The sequence below is a fragment of the Pseudorca crassidens genome, chromosome 9 (assembly GCF_039906515.1).
Source record: "Pseudorca crassidens isolate mPseCra1 chromosome 9, mPseCra1.hap1, whole genome shotgun sequence".
In the NCBI taxonomy this organism is placed as follows: domain Eukaryota; kingdom Metazoa; phylum Chordata; class Mammalia; order Artiodactyla; family Delphinidae; genus Pseudorca; species Pseudorca crassidens.
This window is the reverse complement of record NC_090304.1, coordinates 87,725,560-87,746,852: the sequence shown is the minus strand read 5'-3', so window position 1 is coordinate 87,746,852 and position 21,293 is coordinate 87,725,560. Positions and strand designations below refer to the sequence as shown.

The window sequence follows — 21,293 nt, the reverse complement described above, 5'->3', positions numbered from 1 at the left end:
TGTGTCATGAAGGAGACTACTACAACATAAAGAGCAATAGAGGAAAATAAGCAACTGATAGAGAATAAGAATACACAGCAGTTTCTCAAGTATGCTTGTTCTCTGATAAATTGCTTAATTTTCATTTTATAGGTCAAATTTTAAACACTGATCAGTATTTAAAGATATCCCAAAAAATAAAGTGCCTAATTTAGAAGTTTTTCTAACTTTATAGAAAGACTCATTTTATACCCAATTGACAAACCAGTCAGTATATAGTAATTAGTAATCTGTATCAAGTACTGTGAAGTTCAGTGGAGTTGGGAGATTTCAGTTGAATCTTCATTACTGTATTGTGTTAAAATATATGTAAGATTTACCATTTTAGCCATTTTCAAGTGTTCAGTGACATTAAGTATATTCACATTGTTGTGCAACCATCACCACTATCCATCTCCAGAACATTTCATCATCCCAAACAGATTCTCTGTACCCATTAAATACTAATTCCCCATTCCTCCCTCTTCCCAGTCTCTCGTGACCACTATCCTAATTTCTGTGCCTTTGAATTTGACAATTCTAGGTACCTCACATAAGTGGACTGACTCCTATATTTGTCCTTTTGTGTCAAACTTATTTCACGTAACAATGTTTTTCAGGTTCAGCCACATTATAGGACGTATCAGAGTTGTTTTTTTTTTTTTTAAGGCTAAATAATATTCAGTTGTATGTATATACCGTATTTTCTTTATCCATTCATTGGTTAATGGCCATTTGGATTATTTCCACATTTTGACTATTGTGAACAATGCTGCTATTATGTACGTTGGTGTACAAGTATCTGTTCGAGTTACTGCTTTCAGTTCTTCAGTATATACCCAGAAATGGAATTGCTGAATCATATGGTAATTCTGTGTTTAATTTTCTGAGGAACTGTCAATACTGTCTTTCTCAGCAACTGCATTATTCCCACCAGCAATGCATAAGGGTGCCAATTTCTCCACATCCTCACCAACAATTTTTATTTTTTGTTTGCTTGTTTGTTTGTTTGTGTTTTGGCTGTGCCACTTGTGGGATCTTAGTTCCCCGACCAGTGATTGAACCCAGGCCACAGCAGTGGCTGAGTCGTAACCACTGGACCACCAGGGAAGTCCCTTTATTGTTTGTTTTTGATAATAGCCATCCAAGTGGGTGAACTGGTATCTCATTTTGGTTTTGATTTGCATTTCCCTATGATGCATTTCTCTCTGATGTTGAACATCTTTTCATATGCTTATTCACCATTTGTATCTTATTTGCTGAAGTGTATATTCATGTTTTGACCATTTTTAAATTGTTTTTTGTTGAATTGTAGGAGTTCTTTGTATGTTATGGATGTTAGTCCCTTATCAGATACGTGAGTTGCAAACATTCTTCCATTCTGTGAGTTGCCTTTTTATTCTATTGATAGTATCTTTTGATGCATAAGTTTTTAATTTTGATGAAGTTTAATTTTTCTGTTTTTCTTTTGATGCCTGTGCTTTTAGTCTTGTGTTTTTTAAAGAGACAGAAGAGAGATTATGTACAATGGTCGAAGTCTAGAGAGATGAAAAGTACACTGTCTTGACTACAATAGAAAATGTAATTTCCTGTGTATTGACTGCAGGATGATAAAGCTAGAGTAGATTGGGTCAGGAATTTATGGAGTCTTTAATCCTCTGCTGAGGTGGTTTAGTTTGATTTGAAGACATCTGGTGCCTTTGGGAATGCAGTTACAAAAGGGAATAATAACTAAACTTTGCTCCAAAGGAAAATTCATGCTGCTATGTAAAGTATACTAGAAAGTGCTATAATGTAATTAGCCTGAAGAAAATCTGTGGTCATGGGAATGATATTACTACCTTTTGAGTAAAGGAAATATGTAGATGTATTTTGCTCTCATGTTCACTATATGTAGTAATGTTTTTCCTTCTGCTTATTTTCCAAATGACCTCTTTTGAGGACAGTTAAGACCTCTGTTTTATCCGTGACCTTTTAAGAATGCGTTCTTTAGTGGCACAAAAAGAGAACTAGAAATTAAAGACACCCAAGAACAAATGGATTTGATTCTGAGTTCTAATTGCAGGTCGTTGTACTCTATTGTGCTCTAGTTTTATAAGCAGTTTCATAGTTCTGAATTAGATTGTCTGTTTCAGAGCATTTCTCTGGAATCAGATACAGACATTTAGATTCCAGATTCATTGTGTCACTAAAATGTAATGACCAAATGTTAATATCCATGTACTTTTGAATTATTAATACTTGTTTATAGTCGAAAAACTATTACTGCAGAGTGTGCTTACAACAGTTCTATCAACATCCTTTTGCTCTCAGATGATTCTAATAATGTAGTGACTGGAAGAAACTTGAAGGGTTTTTTGAAATAGGTTTTAAGGAGTTAGGGAAAAAAAGTTCTTTCAGATCATTATGAAGGGGTGTTATATTCATCAGAACACAACTCAATGAAGATTATCTCAGAATATATACACACAATTAACTATTCACTGGCTGTGACAGCTTTGAACAAATTACTTTGGAAATTTCTGTAGGTTTTTTAAAGTTGAGAATCATTTGATTATGCTCATCAACTTAACTTTCTTGCTAGATTTGATTCATGTGCTTATGCCCAAATGATATGTTAGGTTTTTTTTTCCCCTTATTTTTGCTTATTTTGCCTGTTTTCCTCAAGCAATTTGGTCATCTAAGTTACAGGTGAATGGTTTTCCTCCCCACTAACTTTAAAATATGGTGGTTTATCATTGGTATGTAGATTAAATGTAGAATTTTGCAACTTCTTAATTTGTGTGTTTTAAAAGTACTTTCTATCAAAAGACAAAATCAGTGTATGCAAAAGGAAATCATAATCAAACATGTTTACTTTCTTTTAAATTCTTTAATTAATGTTTGCAAATGTACTGCATGATAGCACATTTTAGTTTCTTAGAACTTTTACATTGATTAAACTATCATTTTTTTCAAGAAATATTAAAATCTTTAAAAGGTAGTTGATTATAACTATGAAAAATGTTTTTGTTGGTAGGGTCAAAATCAAATTACATCACTACTATTTAGCAGTTTATATGTATTCTTAAAATACCTTAAGAGAATACCTCCATTTTGTAAAAATTAGAGTATCAAACAGTATAAAACATGAAATTAGAACCCAGAACCTAACCATCTGAATAATTTATAATCTAGTTTAATGTGCTGGGCCACATTACATTTCAGTATAAGCTGATGTTTTAAGAATGTTTATAATGAATTGGGGGGACATAGGCTATATCAAAGGCTTTGAATCAAAATGTATAGAAAATATATCAATTGGAGAAATAGTTTTATCTTTAGAGGAGATTATTGGCATTAATGTTTTAGGAATATTCTCAAGCATTAGGAAGACTGGAAACCAATATGTCTTCTAGATTACTGATGTGATGTATACAGGTAGGAAAGTGTTCTCCACTACCTTATTTTTGAGCAATTATGCCTTAGTTCTTAGGCATTACAAGATTTATGGATTTTTTCCCATAAAGTAATAAGATTAATACCTACATACATATGCATTCATAGATGCAGTCCTTCTTCCAGTGATTTACAGAGCAGTTGCTATTTATGCAAAGCACTGGTAGAGTTATGGGAGATAGATGTGACCCTGTGACTGTGTCAAGGAAATTGTAGTTAGGGACTTGGGACGTGGACTCAAATTAAGGTACAGAAAGTAAAAGTAGTAAAAACCAAAAGAAAAATTGAGATAAAATGTTCAGGAGTTAAAATGAGAGGTTATTAGTAGGTGCTAATTAGCATACAAAGAAGCATGATATTGACTTGATTAATGAGGCTGGGAAATATATTCTTCATTTATAAAATTACAGCTGCTGGGGAGCATCAAAGTTATAAATTAATCACTAGGTAGGCTAGCTAATGTTAACTTGGTTCTCTGCCACTAAAGAATTGCATTTTCTTTAATATCAACGTGTCTGGTTTTCTTATAATAGAATTTATTGAATGTAAGCAACCCTAACAATAATGGTTTATATTAGAATAGCCAGTATTGAAATGTAATTTAATATTAAAGTTTTCTTATAACCCTTTTGTTAATTACTTATTTAACTTGCCACTAAGTTTACCATGTTTTTACTATAAATTATTTTTTTACTTTAAGTAAATATCAGGATACCCATTACCTCAAACAGTACAGGTAGAATTTCCTTCTCAGACGCTGGTTAATTGTCTGTGTTGATTTTTGTAAATGTATATAGCAATAGTTTGTATCATAGCAGAGCTTCAGAAAACTGGGATATTTAAGGATTGTTCTTTTCCCCTTTGGTTATTTTCTTTCTTTCTTTTTTAAATATTTATTTATTTATTTATTTGGTTGCACCGGGTCTTAGTTGTGGCAGATGGACTCCTTAGTTGTGGCTCCATGGCTCCTTAGTTGCAGCTTGCCAGCTCCTTAGTTGTGGCATGCAAACTCTTAGCTGCAGCATGCATGCGGTATCTAGTTCCCTGACCAGGGATCAAACCCGGGCCCCCTGCATGGGGAGCGTGGAGTCTTATCCAACTGCTCCACCAGGGAAGTACCTGGTTATTTTCTTTGGAGATTATTTTAAGCATTAAAATAACTATTATTGCCAGAGTCCCTCCTTTTTTATTAAAAAAACAACTTTCAGCTATGCATAAAGAAAATTGTTTTTAAAAAACTAGAAATTAGGTATTATAGCTATTTTAAGAAAAGCATATTTTTCATTGGCTTCCAGTATTATCATGTTATGTGTTGAAGTTGCCAAATACTAAAGGTGCTTTAGGTCATACTTAGCTACTTTATGACTGAAGTGTAATTTTTTTAAAAACTTGGTTAAGTCATTAAAATTAACAAATATATAAGTGAACATGAAACAAAATTCAATAGATAAAAATAGGGTAACACAAAAAAGTAAGCCTCCTTGCTTTGTCCTCTAGCCCTGCAGCTCTCCCCAATGGTAACTATTTTTTTCACCTTGTGCCTCCTGGAAATTACCTGTACATGTAGAAGCATGCATATGTTGTATACTTATTGTTGTTTACATAAGGTATAGCATTCTGTATACACAGTGTTGTGCTTCTTGCACTGAATGGTGTATTTTGGAAATCGTTATATATAAGTACAAAAATACCACAGTATTTAATTATGTGGATGCCCCGTAACTTCTGATGAACATTTATATTTTTACTTTGCTTTATATACAATACTGCCATGTATTGTTGAACAAACACTGCTTTTGTTTTATCCTGTTTAAGATATTGTGTTAGGAAGTTTTTACTTAAATGATGTAGGTGCACTTTTTACATTTTAAAAATTTAAATAGTAGTATGTGCTTAGTGAAACACTTTTATAAGAAAAGTGGGCACTTTTCCTTTTCATAAATTGGATTTCTGTATTTCAGGTTTAAAAGGTGACATAGCTATAATGGCTTTAATGTTTCACTTTTGAGGGCTCAAGTGTAAAAGATCTGCCAGTATATAAAAATTCTCTGACTTCTTCAAATTTTATAATCAGAAAATGCTATTTTTAAAAAAGAAGAAAGTCAGTACCTTTCTAAAGGTACTTTGGTAGCTTTTTGGTTTTTAATTTCCTTTGAGTACCACCATTTCCTCAGTGTGGAGTTTTCATTTGCTTACCTTTATTAAAATGGAAAATGACAAGCTCAGATCATTACAAAACACTCGACCATGACACCAAGCAACAGGAAAATTATTTCAAAGAATATCAAAGTTTTCTTTGATTTTTAAGGAGGTAGATCAACTTAATTCATCCTATTATGTGATCTTTCTTTCTGACTTTAAGAAAATGTCCTTTGATTTCACACCTCACTTTTCAGATCAGATATTGCTCTTGTACCTATAAACTTTTGGTTCTTAAGTGATTTTCTTGGGCACCAAATATTTTGGGGGGTATAGCCTAATTAGTTTCAAAGTGCTAATGATATTTCATGTTAATCAGATAGAAGAAACACTGATATTAGTGGTTTGCAGTCTCCCTCTCTTCCCCTGTTCCCTGAGATTCACAGTAAATTCTAAGCTGATGTACCAGAGAGGCTCATAAAGTCTAGGTCCTCAGTCTGTAGTGTTCACCATCCCTCTGTTGCTCTTTCAGCTGCTTGGTGCTACTGAGTTCTGATCCCTGCTGTTTCTGCATAGGTTTTCAGGCACACTCAGAAATTGTCAAGTGAAATTACAGACTTCATAGCCCATGGTTATCCGCATTCTAAGGGTTCAGGGATCCTTTCCCAGATTCTCTTGCTTTTTCAGCCATTGTTTTTGTTTTTTACAGTAGATACTTAGATCCAGGTTTTATTGGTCCAGAGCACATTAGATACACAGGCAGTCTGACTGGCATTTAGAGTGTTTGGAATAGATGTGAAGCAGCACGATGTAGAGTTAATTGCATCTGGGTTTGAATTGTGGCCTGGCCACTTTCTTAGATGTGTGACATTAGGAAGCCACTCAGCCATTTTGAACATCAGTTTCCTCATCTGATAAATGGGAGTAACACTATAGATTTTATGAGCATTGACTAATAATATACATGGAGTACTTTGTTTACAGCTTGGCATATTAAAGGTGTTTATTAACTTCTGTCATTTTGTTTTTCATAATATTTTTGTTCATCTGTCAGTAGTGTGGGTATTAGTATTTATACTCCAGTCCTTTGGATTCCAGTTTTTATGTCTTCTTGCCTTTTAAGAATTTTATTTGTGATTCTCTTTAGATGGTATTGCTCAGCATATGTTTATTGAGTGTGTGCCAGGCCCTCTGCTAAGTATGTAGAGATAAAATAGACATGGTTTGTTCTGAGCAGTAAAGAGTTCATGGTCTACTCCCAGTAGACGAAGTAAATAATGTGTGTGTATGAGTAAGTAATGTTCTCTCCTCAACCTGTTAATGTTGGAGTGTGCCAAGGCCCAGGTCTGCCCCGTCTACACTTGGTTCCCTTAGTGTCCTCCTCCAGTGTTGTTGCTTGAGATACCATCTGTATGCTAAAAACTCAAATCTCCAGCCAAAACCCTCTACCTTGAACTCCAGATGTGTATATCCAACTATCTACCTAACATGTCCACTTTGATATCTAATAAGCGTCTCAAACTTGCTATGTCAGACCAAACTTGAGGTCTTCTCCCACCCCCTGCCCACTTGCTCCTGTCTCAGTCTTCCCCTTCGTCTTCCCTCCTTTCAGTGGATCTGGCCCAAACCTTGACTGTAATGTGATTCTTCTTTTTCTCTCATAACCCACACCCGCTCCAACCACAAACCTGTTGGCCCAACATTCAAAATATATAATATATTCAAAAAATGACCATTTCATACATCCTCCACAGCTGTCACCCTGTTCCACACACCAGGATTGCTTGTATTATTGCTAGAGCCTTCTGATGGATTTTCTGGATTCCTCTCTTGATATTCTACAGTCTATGAAGACAGTAGCCTTAAAAAGGTAAGTCAGATCCTGTCATGCTCAAAAATTCTCCAGACCTTTTCCATCTCAGTAAAAGCTATATCCTTCTCAGTGGTCATTCAGAGCCCAAGATCATCTGATTCCTTGTCACTCTCAGACCTCATCTGCTGATTTCCGCTTTTCTCACTGAATTGAGGTCAACTGGCTTCCTTGTTATTCTCTAAACTAGCCTGTGTTCCTGTTACGTCATCCTGGAATGCCTTTTCTCCCCAGGTATTTTTATGATGCACTTCCTTGCCACTTCCAGGATTTTGCTTAAATGTCACCTCAATGTGGCCTTCCCTTACTACCCTATTTAAAATTACACTTTCCCCAGTATTCCCTACCCATGTCTCTTAATTATTTTTCTTTATAGCACTTACTATCCAACACACTATATATATTTTTAATATTTTAATATATATATTTTAATATTTTTTTACCTATTTGTATTGTTTATTATCTGTCTTTTCCCACTGGAGTGTAAGCTTCATGAGGGCAGGAATTTTGCTGTTTTGTGCAATGAAATGTGCTCAGTGCCTCGAGCAATGCCTGGTGCATGATAGAGCTCAAAATTTTTTGTTAAATGAATAAGTGGGTGAATTCTGGGAGCTCAGAGGAAGGCATCTAGTCTTGGTGGAAGGCTTCCTGGAGGAGATGACTCCTAAGCCAAGCCTTTAAGAATGAGTTATTCTTAATGGTGGGAGGGCGTGAGGGGCAAAGATAGGAGGGCTATCCAGATAGTGGGAGCTATGTATGTAAATACCTTCAGGCACAAAAAGACTTGGAGCGTGCTGGAACTGCCTGTTTGTACTGAGAAAGTATAAACTCTGAGATTCAAAAGGTGGTGCTATGAAACACTGGGGAATCATGAGGGGAAGCAGGTGTGGATGTGCCTGTGATGCTTTTTTGGACAAGTTTGGAATGCTGATGGAACGTCATAAGAGTTCCCAAGGAGAAAGTGTAAGGAAAGAACAGCTAGTACAGAGCCCTGGTGAGCACCAACATTTAAGGGCTGGCCAAAGCAAGAAGAGTACGTTCAGGAGAGAGCTGCAGAAACACAACAGGGCAGAGTTAAACCTCCTGGGTGACCACCAAAGCCATAGGAAACGGGTCTGTTACAATGTTTCAATGTACACTGGCTTTGGCAGTAAGAAAATCATTGAAGAGAGCAATTGCTTTGGAGTTAACACTAGTTTTTTGCTTAGCTTAACTGTATAGTATCTTCTGGGAAGTGTTTTCCACAAACACAGAACAGGAAAGTGTTCTTTCTCGTAGTGTCCTCCGTCAGCTCCAGATGTCTGAAGCTGACACTGGCATGAACCCCACCCCACAGCCCTGCTCCAGTCCATGAAATTTTACCTAGTAAGTGAAAATCTGTATGCATGTTTACCTTTTAGGGGTGCACCATGTAGCATTTGAATGATTTAATCCATTCAAATAATTTCATTCACTAAGCATTTGTTAAGTACTTGAAGTTAGGTCCTGAGGATTCATAAATAATTTTTAAAAACTTTCATAGTCTAGAGGAAGAAACGAAGAGTTAAGATATAGTGTGACAGACAAGTAGACAAGAGATACATACAAAGATCTGGGGAACAGCAGACCCCTTGCTAACATCTCCAAGGATGTAGAGGTTATTGCAATTGTCAGCATTTATCTCAGGAACACGTACAATTTTCCCCCAGCTTCCCTTTAGGGCTGAGGGAACATCTCAGTGGATGTCCAATGGTGGTCTCAATGCTGGTTTGCACAGGGGTTCCAGGAAAAAATCATACCTTAGGAGTCATTTCCAGTGCTAGAACCAGGGGTGTCAGCTATGTAAGCAGAGGCTGATGGAAGTCTGGGCCTAAAGCCAGCTCTAGAGTTGAGCAGGGTATAGTAGGACTGCCTTGGGCTGTGGGTTAGGAAAGTCCACTTATAACTTGGGCTACTTCTAGGTACCTCAGGATAGGTAAAAATGGGTTTTGTGTATGTTCTGGAGCTACTAAGGAAATTTTGGTAGGAGGAGTCCTTGCATTTATTCATCCAAATATTTTAGTGCCTAGTACCTTCCAGGTACTGTGTACCTACTAATCATTAAGAATATAATAGTGAAGAAGACTAGATCCTTATTAATGGACTTACTTTCTATGGTAAGTCATGAAACACATGCAGAATAATTTAAAAGTTGTGAATCGTATTAGATTGAATCATGTAAAATTGCTAATATTCAACCATCTTTGACCTATAAAAGCAGCAAATTTGTATCAATGCTGTGAAAGAAACAAGGGACTGAGTTGGGGAAAATAGGATGATAATCGGGGATAGGAAGGTCGGAAAAAGTCTCTGTGAGGAACTGGCATATAAGTTGCCACCTGAAAAAAGAGAAGCCTAGCTTTTTAAATTTAAATCAAGATGGCAAATGCAAATGCCCAGAAGGATCAAATGAGCACACTGGGCCTGGTGGGGGAATCTTCCCGCCGGGTCTAAAGAGGGCGGCAGCTCCTCAAAGCAGTGCTATTTTGATTTTCCAAGATAAGCCAGCAAACAGCTTTTTTAAAAAAGCATCCAAAGAATAATGCTTTAAATATTTAAGTAGAAATGTAATTTTATGTGAAATCTCTCAAATTTTACACGTCAGCTATTTAAAAAATTTTAGATAATGTTTTGCAAGCCAAACAATATATCTGCTCTCTTGGAAGTGGCCCACTAGACACCAGTTTACAAGATTTGCTTTAAAGCATTCCAGGTAGAGAGAACAGCATATGCAAAGACCTTGAGGCAAGAAAGGGCTTACTGGTTCAAGGAACTGGAAGGAGGGCAGTATGTCCAGAGCTAAGTGAGCCCAGGGGAGAGTTGTTTGTGAGATGAAGTTGGAAAGGAGCCAAATCTCAAGGAGCTCACACAAGCATAGTGGCAGAAGTGGAGGGACAGACATAAAAATTTAGTGTGTACCAGATAAGCGTGCACCTTGGGACCTCACCTGTGCCTGGAGGAAGGGACACACTTTCCTAATCTGTACAAAAATGTCATAAATGCTGCAGGTGTCCTTGGAGGTAGGTGCACTATCCCATTTTAGAGTTCAGTAACCTGCCCAAAGACCACCAGAGTGGCAGAGTCTGCATTTGGGTTTGGGTTTCTTTGAATTGAAATCTTCCCCCCACACTTTTTTAGAAACTACAAAACGCCAACTTTGCGATTGAGACATGTTTACATGACGGTGCCCTTCAGAGGATTTTCTTGTCTGCATAACTTAAAGTGAATGTATTCATTAGTTTAGAGGCCAAAGAAGAATGCTCTAAATATTATGTTGAATACAGAGTAACAGTGACCTGGAGATCAAACCCCATCAAATTGGGGACCAGACTTATTCCACTGTTTGGTGTGGGCTAGTAACGCCAACCTGTGAAGAGTTTAGTGCTCTCATTTTCAAGAAAAGGTGGGTATAGCTTAAAGATTTGAAGTTGAAATATACAGTTTATACCTGTGGGGGTGAGAAAGCATCCTTTTCTTTGTACTGAGTGTTAAAGCCCTCGAAATCAAATGAAGGGTCTGTGCTCAAGGGATCTTAGAAATCTAGAAAAAAATGCAATTTGAGAAGTGAAGATGGATATGTATAGAAATAGGCTGTTTGAGCTAGTTAATAGATGTTAAATAAAATATTTCAGAAATTTGGTGAGCAGGACTTCAGTGATAAGAACTGAACTTGGTCTAGAAAAAATTCAAGAGGTTGAGGATCAGATTGCCTGGAGAGTTTCAGCCTGGGACAGAGCCAGGGAGGAAGGTGGCCACAGCTTGAGGCCTGAGAAATAAGTCACAGTGCAGCCTTGAGACAGGCTCACAGTTTAAGTGAAACACCTGAGGAAATGCCTGTGGAGGAGATTGCTAAACTAGTTTACAGAACTAAACGTGATGGAGTATTTCATTAAAATTCACCAGTCATTTTTTTTGTCACATTACAATATTGAAGACAGAGAGAAAGTAGCATAATTAACAACTTTCTCCAGATGCTCTGTGTGGGTTATTTGATTTACCTTGTAGATAAAAATGGTTCTGCTTTGACTTTCCTAAGAATTCTTTTAAACTATTAGATTTTTGCCTGTGGAATTAAAAGGAAAATTGTACATTTAAGAGGAAATCACTATGATTATATTTTGCTTCAAGGTTAGTAGATTGTAATTACTGAATAAAGTAGGAGTTGGCAAACTTTTTCTCTAAAGGTAGGTCCAGATATTAAATATTTTAAGCTTTGCATGCCAAATAGTTTCTGTCACAAGTACACAGCCCTGCTGTTTTGGCACAAGAGCAGCCATGGGCGTATGTAAGTGAAGGAGCCTGGCCGCCTGCCTTCCAGTAAAACTTCATTCATGGACACTGAAATCCGACTTTCATACAATTTTATTTTATTTTTTATTTTTTCATACAGTTTTATATGTCATAAAATTATCTTCTTTTAATTTTTAAATCATGGTCTTTACAAAAACAGATGGGGAGCTGGATTTGGTCCATGAGCCATAGTTTGCTGACCTCTGAATTAAAGGATTTTAAAAACAGTTACGTTCTTCCAAGGGCCAGCAGTGTGGCTTTCTCAGCTGTCTAGATTGTTTATTTCATGGTACAGGGGTCTTATTTTGTAGTAATGAAGAGATTTCCCTACACATTTGAGAAACTTCTAGCAGTGGTTCTCAAACTAGCATATATCATTATCACGTGCAGACTTTGTTAAAATGCAGATTGCAGGGCTCCTCCTGAAGTTTCTGATTCAGTAAGTCTACATGGTGCCTAGGAACTTGGATTTTTAACAGGTGAGGCTAATGCTGCTGTTCTGGGACCACACTTTGAGAATCACTTTTAGAGATGAGGGTGTCAGACACGGTGGGAATAATACAGTTGCTTCTTTTACTCAGTGTCCTTGGAGTAGCTATTGACTTCTCTACCTAGACGATTTGAGACCTTCAAAATTCTAATGGTTCAAAGACCAAAGATAATTGGAACAAAATTTATAACTTCCCTGTCTATTGTAGTATTTTTCCTCCATCAATTTCTGAAAGTTTTAAACATTTACAAACTAGAGATTGTTTTACAACAGTGTCTAGGAGAAATATAAAGAAATCTGTTATTATATATAGTATATATTCTTATGTAGTATTATACATGTAAATATATATATAAGTACTCATGCATCCGTTTTAAAATAGTACATTGCTGGTAACTTAGGCATTCTGTATTCCTTCTCTATCATGTCTCCCTCTTCTTTGATTTTAACTGTTTGTATCCACAATATAATGTCTCCTTTTGCATGCCTGTGAACTTTACCTACTTTACATACATGCGCACACACACATCCATTTTGATGAATATAGCTGTGGTTCATTCATTTTCGCTGCTGTGAGGGTGTCTGTTTTATGAATGCACTATAATTTATCCACTCCCCTGATAATGGACACTTGGATTGTTTCTAGTATTTTTTATTTTACAAACAGTATAGCCTGAAATCTTCTTGAACATATTTCCTAGTAGTGTGAGCAACAGTATCTCTACCTAGAGAGGGGAATTGTTCAGTTACAGGGGCATTTCAACTTTTCTGTGTAACCAGCAACTTGTTTTCCAAAGGAAGGTTATACCCACACTGACTTCAACACACTTGAATATCACTAACTTTTTTAACTTTCTGCCAATTTGATAGGTTTAAAATGTGCTTTTAGTTTGCATTGTCTTGATTACTAATATAGTTCAGAATTTTTCTTAAATTTATGGGCCTTTCATGTCTCCTCTTTGAAGTGACTTCTTTTTTCCTGTTTTCTTTAAAAGTTTCTCCACCTTGTTTTGATAGAAATGTATTAATAGATTAATTTGGAAAAAAATTATATCTGTACAATATTTAAGTATTCCTAGTCATGAATATGTAATATCTCTCCATTTAGTTATGTCTTCCTTAATACTTCTCAGTAAAGTTTAAATTTTTCCATTTAGATCATCTATTTCTTTTGTTAGATTTATTATTAAGCATCTTATTTTTACTATCTTTTTAGTACTTAATTTTAAAACTATTGGTGGCTGGTATATAAAAATGAAGTTGATTTTTGTTTGCTGACCTTATATTCAAGAACCTTGCTCAATTCTTATTTTTTCTCATAATTTGTGAAGCCTTTTGGGCTTTCTACATAAATAGTCATCTACACTTAATACAGTTCTTTGTCTTCTCAATCCATATAACTTCTTTTCCTTATCTTACTGAGTTGATTTGACTAAAGCTTTCAGTACAATGTTGAACATAAGTGCACCTCATTTCTGATTTAACAAGAATGCTTCTAACGTGTGCCATGACATGTTTGCTGTTTTGACAGATGACCTTTATCGGGTTAATGAAACTTCCTTTTATATATATATACACCTGTTTTTCTAAGAGTTTTTTTAAAAATCAAAAGGGTGTTTAAAATGTATCAAATGCAAATTCTGTGTATATTGTGATAATATGTGTATGCTTTTTTGTCTGTTAACATATTGAATTAATAGATATTTCTAATATTAAACCAAGTTTCGTTCCTGGGATAACTTGATATGATGTATGTCCTAACCTGTGGTTTGGCACTCCACGAACACTGAGTCACCTGTATTGTGAATATCCTGCCCCTCTGATTTGTATGTATCTTCCACTCACCGCCCCTCCAACAAGGGTTGCTGTTTTCTAGAGGTATTTTAATTTCATGGCGCCACCTGGTGGCAAACTTTCAACATTTCTGATGATGTCTCTTTGCTACCTTTCTCTTAGGCAACTGCATGTAGTTTCCTCTGTTATCACTGTAACCCCTCATTTAACTTTATTTTCTCTCTTATACCTTAATATTTATTCACTTTACTCCCCCATCCTCCTTTCTCTTGCTCCTCCAAATATTTTTCAGTATACTCATGCCAATCATTCTCTTTTCCGTCCTTTTTCTTCTCTCTCCCCTTTTGTTCCTTTATGGGTACTGCAAATCTACCTCAATTATGGTTAAGAATGATGAGAATAGTGCTGGTTACTAGGGTAAAAGATACAGCAATACATTTTAAAATGACAATTGGTACAATAAAGTGCCAGCTCTGCTAACCTTCAAAGGCCTTGAAAATACTTAAAATTCTTTTTAAAGTGTTCTTAAATTCAAGTACTACTTAATCACCTTCTAATTAATTCTGCCCATTTAACATCAAAGTTCACTATTAAGGAAAAATTATAAAACTGCTTTGTTTCAGTGTTCCTTTATCAAAATGTGAGGGTTCTGCTGTATTTTGCTGCAAGACTCAGTTTTTCATTATGCATTAAACTGCTTGGAAACCAAACTGATCATCTATAACATGGTTTCCATAGGAAACAGCCCACCACAGATGCCCTTTTGATGTGTAACACATTTATAAGATAGAGATTACCATTTCCAATTGCTTAACTCTCAAGCATAGAAAATACTGTAAACAATATTCTCCCCAGTCAGAAAACTAACACATGTATAAGCTTCATTGGTTTAGCAATTTCTTTTTGGAGTTAATTGTGACTTTTGTCTTTGGTGTCTCTAAGGGCTATGTCTGAGAATGGCAGGTGAGTCAGCTGAAGAAGACAGAACAGAGAAAGTAGGGCTGAAATTGATCTCTTTAGCCGCTGCAGTGCTAACATGGCTGCAGGGGAGGTGGTTTTGATTGTGTGTTTGTCTTACTCACCCTAGTCTTAGTAGGCAGGTACAGTATATTGAGCCATTGCTTATTCATAGATAGCAAGTGTTGATTTTAAAGTAGGCACCAGGAAGTATTTTGGTACCTAAGTCTGGTTGGTGCCTGAAAGATATTTTAATCAAGAGAGAACCTCAAAATATAAAATCTGATCTTCAGCATTACTCTAATACTTAAAAAGATTTTGATGGCTTTGAGATCTGGTAGTCTTATGAAAATGACTAGTTTGTGCAGAGCTGCTGCAACTATTAGAATTCTAGCATCTTTTCAAAAGGGAGATTTAAAGTTATTCTTATTTCCACATTGTAATAGTAGAGATTCAAAAGTGATTGAAAAAAGTTAGAGGTTAAAGATTAGGAAGGAGATTACTTTGGCAATTTGGTTACGTAGAAGGCTCTACATAATGCAAGGTGACAAGGGTGCTTCTGGCTTCTGTACTACAGTATTTGGCTTCCTTCTGTGTTCTAAACGCTTTCTAACCTTTTGATGTCTTTTTTAAAAGGTGGGGACCCAAACTGTATGCATTGTTCCAGATGCGTTCTTGCCAAAGCAGTATAAAGCAAATGTAACAGTTAGGAAGAAGGCTCCCTCCCTCACTGGGTAAGTACAGCTGGCAGCCTTGACCAGGGCTAGCCCACCTTCCCATTAGACCTGCCATACCCTCTCCACTGCAAAAATGCTGGCGGGACCCCGTAAAACCTGAATCTGTTAATCCACAGCCCAGAGCCTTTCATCTAGTGAAATGCCAGTCAAAAGAGCTGACCCAGAGCCAGCCCTACCATTACAGCACCTAATCCCACCCCCTCCAGATTTTTTTTCAGTTGTTTGCATCTCTTTGGCTCTTTGCCAATCAAGAACACTGAGGTCAGATAGAGTTTATTAAAATGAAATTTTACCTATAATCTTGGTGAGCTGATTAGACACGCTGCTTTAGACTGTTTGCTTACCTTTGTGAAAGAACCCCCTTGATGTAGAGTATTATAGTGCAAGCTCACACATATGACACTTGTGTGCTGCTAGAAGGTTTTTTTTTTCTTATTTAAAAAAATGTTCAGATCTACTTAAAAATGAAGTGCCATACCTATATATTAAGTAGAAAAAATCCAGAATTGGTTCGTAAGCCAGATTAGTATTATGCATTGATCTCAATTTGGAAATATTTAAAAATCGTTGATCAACGTGATTATCATGATAAGAGGTTGTTTCAAAGTTCTTTAATTGATTTTTTGACCCATCCCATTTCTAAATAAAACTACAGCCATGTGGTTTATCTTGTAGATCTTGAATGGTACATTTGAGTTCCCCCAACTTGCTGATTAAACCTCCCACAATTCTATAAACCAATCTCTAGCTATATGGGAATATATTTTAGATAACACTTTAAAATGTGGAATAACTCTGTTATAACAATATTATTTTTTAGGTTCTTTTCATGTGACGTAGAAAAATGGTGATATATGTTCACTTAGGCTGGGGAACTTTTAGAAATGATTTGCTTCTTTGGCCTTGACTTTATTTCTGTATTTCTTTATTTTCTAATCCCAAACTTCCAATACTTCCCTGCCCACCCCCCCTCGCCCTTGGCAACCACAAGTCTGTTCTCTATGTCTGTGAGTCTGTTTCTGTTTTGTAGATAGGTTCATTCGTATCATATTTTAGATTCCACATATAAATGATGTCATATGGTATTTGTCTTTCTCTGTCTGACTTGACTTCACTTAGTATGATAATCTCTAGGTCCATCCATGTTGCTGCAAATGGCATTATTGCATTCTTTTTAATGACCTTGACTTTTGGATTGCTGTGAAACGAGTTTAAGGTCATGCAAGAATCTCTGACATTCCATGACATCACCAAAATATTTTCATTGTTTCAAAATCCACTTGAAGTCCTTGTGACACATCCATCATTGTTTGCTTTCACTGGTTTTGAAAGGGGTGTTTGTGACTCCATAGAATCCAGTTAATCTTATTCTTGATATTTGAGCTAAAATCCTTGGTTAAAACATGTTCTTAATGATCCATAGATTGCCACAAACAATACTGTTCTTAGCTATTCATCTTTAAATCATTTCTTCCAGTGCAGGCATTTATGTAACTCTTTCTATTTTGTTTGCTGATTGGTAAGATCCTTCCAACTGAAATTTGCCTGATGTTTTGCAATTTTTCCTCATTGATTTTCACCCTTTAGTGTTTTTGCTTTTTAGAGCAAATCCTTTGAGTGAGTTTGACTCTGTTGTTGCCATCAGAAGTAGGAAAAGAAAGTTTCTGCATGACTTACCAGAAAAGTCAAGATCAAATGACAGAGGTTTTGAATTGTCCAAAGATGAATTTATTAAAGGATCAAGGGAGTTGGCAATCGCTGCATCCTTCAGCTTGAAAAGTCACATAGTTGACAGCCTCAGAAGAACAGCTGGGCCCCCCCTCCTTAGTTGATTGTAGTGTTATTGACCCAAGAAAAAAGACAGGAACTTTTGACAGTTTTCCGGTCCTACTCCCACTGTCCTGAGGGTTTCTCCATCAGAATCCTCACCCTCTTGCTTGTGATTGGGCAGGCCCGTGGGATTATGGTGGCGAGGAATTACAAGGATAGCCATGGACGAACTGCAGCTGGCTGGTTTCTTCAGGGATAGAATACCCTACAGCCTCGGGTGTCAGGCTGTATCCAAATCATGAATCAACCCCAAAGGCCTCTGGTTGTCTGGTGCATCCAGACCCACAGGCTTCTTGCTCTCAACCTTCAGGCCTTGTCATTTCTCTGAGGTGCTAGGCTGATTTTAGCTTAGGAGGCTGAGTTAGACCTGATCTGATGACCTTCTTTCCTACACCCTGGGGTCGGGGGGTTGAGGGGGAAGTAGCCTGAGGTGGGTAAGACAGAGCTGGTGTAAATAAGGTGACCAATCCCTTGGGGACACCTGCCTCACAGGCTGCTTACTTCTCTTGTGATTCACGTCACAAAGGCTTATAAGACTGTGACATGAAGGGGAGTATGTTTATACCATGATCTCATATCCACATCATGATTCTGGATCTGAGCATTGCAATACCTACCATGTTAGATTCCTTTTGAGACCAAAAATAGTTTTAGCAAGGCTGAGGTCAGAGTGTAGAGCCTGTGGAACCACCTTTGTTTTGGTGCAATTTGTACGTCATCGTGTTTCCTTGGTGACATTCCATCCCCCTTCATAATTCAGTAGTAAACTCTTGTCTTGGCTACATGTTACTGGAAAGGTGATCAGGGTCGTGCCCTTTTCAACCCTATCATGGTAATATTTAAAAGTTCAGTTTTCTTCTTTCTTGCCTAACTTTCCTGTTCACTTTCTGTGTCTTCACGCAGGTCCCTGGCATCTGACGCACATGGCGAGCTTTAGGATAAGGTCGTACTAAGACATGCCTGATGTTCTGAATGTCTGTATCCCCCAAAGTCCATAATCTCAGCTGAAACCCGATGGATGAATGTTCCCTCAATCAGGGCTCTTGTTGGTGGTTCTTTCCACACCTCGGTCGACTGTTGGTTTTCCCTTTCTTGCTATTCTGTCTCTCTCCTCACCTCTCTCGATTGCCTTTCCTAGGGACAGACCTTAGAGAGATGGGCCAGGACGTGGGAACTCGGCACTGCACCTGGCAGTCCTCAGCCAGCATCCTCTGCATCCTGTCTTCAAGGTACCATCCCCGCAACAGATGCCTGAAGGCCCAGGCTTCTGAGAACCCACTTGTTTTCTGCATGACTAGCTTGTAAAGAGGGATATGCGGAGAGAATTTCCAAGAACTTTCCACTTAAAAAAAATGTATGTGACTTATTTTGGGCTTCGAACTGAGAGCAAAATCAGTGGTATGCAGCTCTGTTTCCTGGAACACATCTGTGGCATCTGGAGAAATTGTTGCAATACTCCCTTTCCTGTCTGGGCTGTTTGTATAACTGTATATATAAATGTAGCAATAAATATATTCTAACATCAGCCTGGGGCATTTAGTTTCCGCTTGATTCTGCACACCGATGGTAGGCAGTGAATATCACATTCTCGAGGAATTGCCCTACTGACCAGCGGGCTTGCCTGCCCCTTCTCAGTTTCTCATCTTCTCTGATTTCACAAAGTGTTAGCTTGGAATTGGCCAGTGTTTGGAGAAAGAAGGTTGAGGGGTGCGGTGGCAGAGCTGGGACATGAAGCCACATTATTAATTCACTAGGTTGCACTATTCCTGACGCTCCGAGGTGGCTTGAATGTCTGAGGACTGAAGCTTAGAGGATTGGGTGACAATTTGCAACAGGAGTCAGCTATTTTATAGTCACTCTTAAATCCTTCAGGAATGTATTGTGCTTGGATTATATGACAGGTACTCACCTGCCAGTCACAAAGTTACCCCTTAAAGATTTTCGGAAAAACCACACAAAATATGCCAACATGATATTGAATTTTCCATCTGTCCCTGATGTCTTTCGAGGGCACTAAGTAAGTCTGGTTGTTTTAGAAACAGTGCCCTTCTAAAGTGGACACATAAGCAAATAAACTTTTTAAATGCTGTTTGTCTACTGTCAAGAAATATTTGTTCCCAAACTGCTCTCATAATTTATTTGAAATCTTTGCTTATCAGGCATTTTTATAACTTAAAAGATAACCACACAACTTCGTGTGATTCTTATCAAATTGCTGTTTGCCAGGCCTCTCCTCGATTATAAGCGGCAGGTGGTGTAGAACCATTCAGCCCTAAGGCCTGGGGATGCAGTGGAGCCAGAAGCTGGTGTCCTGTGGCCAAGGTTCACAGGCAGCACCCGAAAGACTGCGTGTTATGTATTACTACAGACTGGAAGTGCTTGAGGAAATCATCTGGTTGGGGTCCTTGAACCACTGGTCAGGTAACTGTCTGAACAATCATGCCAGGTGTGTTCTTTCACCTTTTAGCAGATCCATCAGAGAACCTGAGGCTCAAGGTCAACAGGTAAAGAAGGCACAGTGTGGGCTGCTGCCGCCACAGCAAATTCCCATGTGCTACCACCGTACAGACCTCTTCCACACACAGACTGGTCTGGCCCGGACTGGTATACAGGGGGAAACTATTAAAAAAGAGACAGGACATGGGCTTCCCTGGTGGCGCAGTGGTTGAGAGTCCGCCTGCCGATGCAGGGGATGCGGGTTCGTGCCCCGGTCCGGGAAGATCCCACATGCCATGGAGCGGCTGGGCCCGTGAGCCATGGCCGCTGAGCCTGCGCGTCCGGAGCCTGTGCTCCGCAACGGGAGAGGCCACAGCAGTGAGAAGACCGCGTCCCACACACACACACAAAAAGGACAGATTATCAGTTGCTTCTGGTTATAGTGCGATTATATAAACATAATTATAGATAATGCCGTATAACCAGCAGTTCATAAGCTTGTTCCTGGAGCTGTGGAGGGTTGAGGGTTTTCAGCCAGTGGGTGTCAAGCCTGGGCATGGGTCGTGACTGAGACCCTGGATAGGTCACTTCAATGCCCTGGGCCTTTGACGCGTCTGCCGGAAAATGAGGTGTTTGGACTAAATGATTTCTAAGATCCTTTCTGTTCTTTGAGTCTCCTCCTTTGGAAAGGGAAGGGAGTTAGCCTACTTTCAATGCTAAAGAGAAAGGTCATGGGATGGCATAGATGGGCAGCTGAGAGGCAGAGGGGAGTTATGAAGATCGCTTATTTTCAGGTAACAAGAAATGCATGAAGATAACGACAAGTTAAAGCACCATTTTCGTCGCACCCCTTCTGAGGAAACATGTTTAGCTATCACTTCCCATGGGAGAGGAAACTGGCTGGATTTCTTCCTGGGCTTGCTTTTGCGCTGGGCAGAAAGGCTGCTGTCTACACTGCGTGCTGGGACGGACAGGTGGGGACTTGAAGCCTCAGAACCAGAAGCCACTTTTCTTCAGGAGCTGCTCACACCCACCAGGCCCTTGTGAACTGCTGGACTTCAGTCCTGGTCAAGCGAAGCTGACAGGGGTGTAGCCACCCAAAGGGAGAAAAGCTGATCTCTTCCAGTCATGAATAATCCACATCCACTCTTAGGAGCGCATTGGTGGGCAGACACTACTCTTTAGCACAACACTCCCGTCCTCTTGGCCCCCTCGGCCCCCTCCTTCCTTTCCAGGCAGGTGGGACGGATTGCTTGAGCAGTGAGTTTGGAGAGGA

General features: G+C 38.2%; 1 protein-coding gene across 4 annotated transcripts in view; it reads left to right on the top strand.

The window, feature by feature from the left end:
- RDX (radixin) overlaps positions 1-19,106 on the top strand; it is a 102,303-nt gene extending 83,197 nt beyond the window's left edge. For 2 of the 4 annotated variants that reach the window (XM_067750967.1, XM_067750969.1), the window contains 2 exons: positions 15,651-15,748; positions 18,720-19,106. In XM_067750967.1, coding sequence (XP_067607068.1) covers positions 15,651-15,748; positions 18,720-18,732 — 111 coding nt within the window. In that variant the 3' untranslated portion in view covers positions 18,733-19,106. Of the gene's footprint in view, positions 1-15,650; positions 15,749-18,484 lie in introns of all 4 variants that reach the window. The other 2 variants (XM_067750966.1, XM_067750968.1) reach the window with 1 other exon arrangement.
- Positions 19,107-21,293: the final 2,187 nt, after the last annotated feature.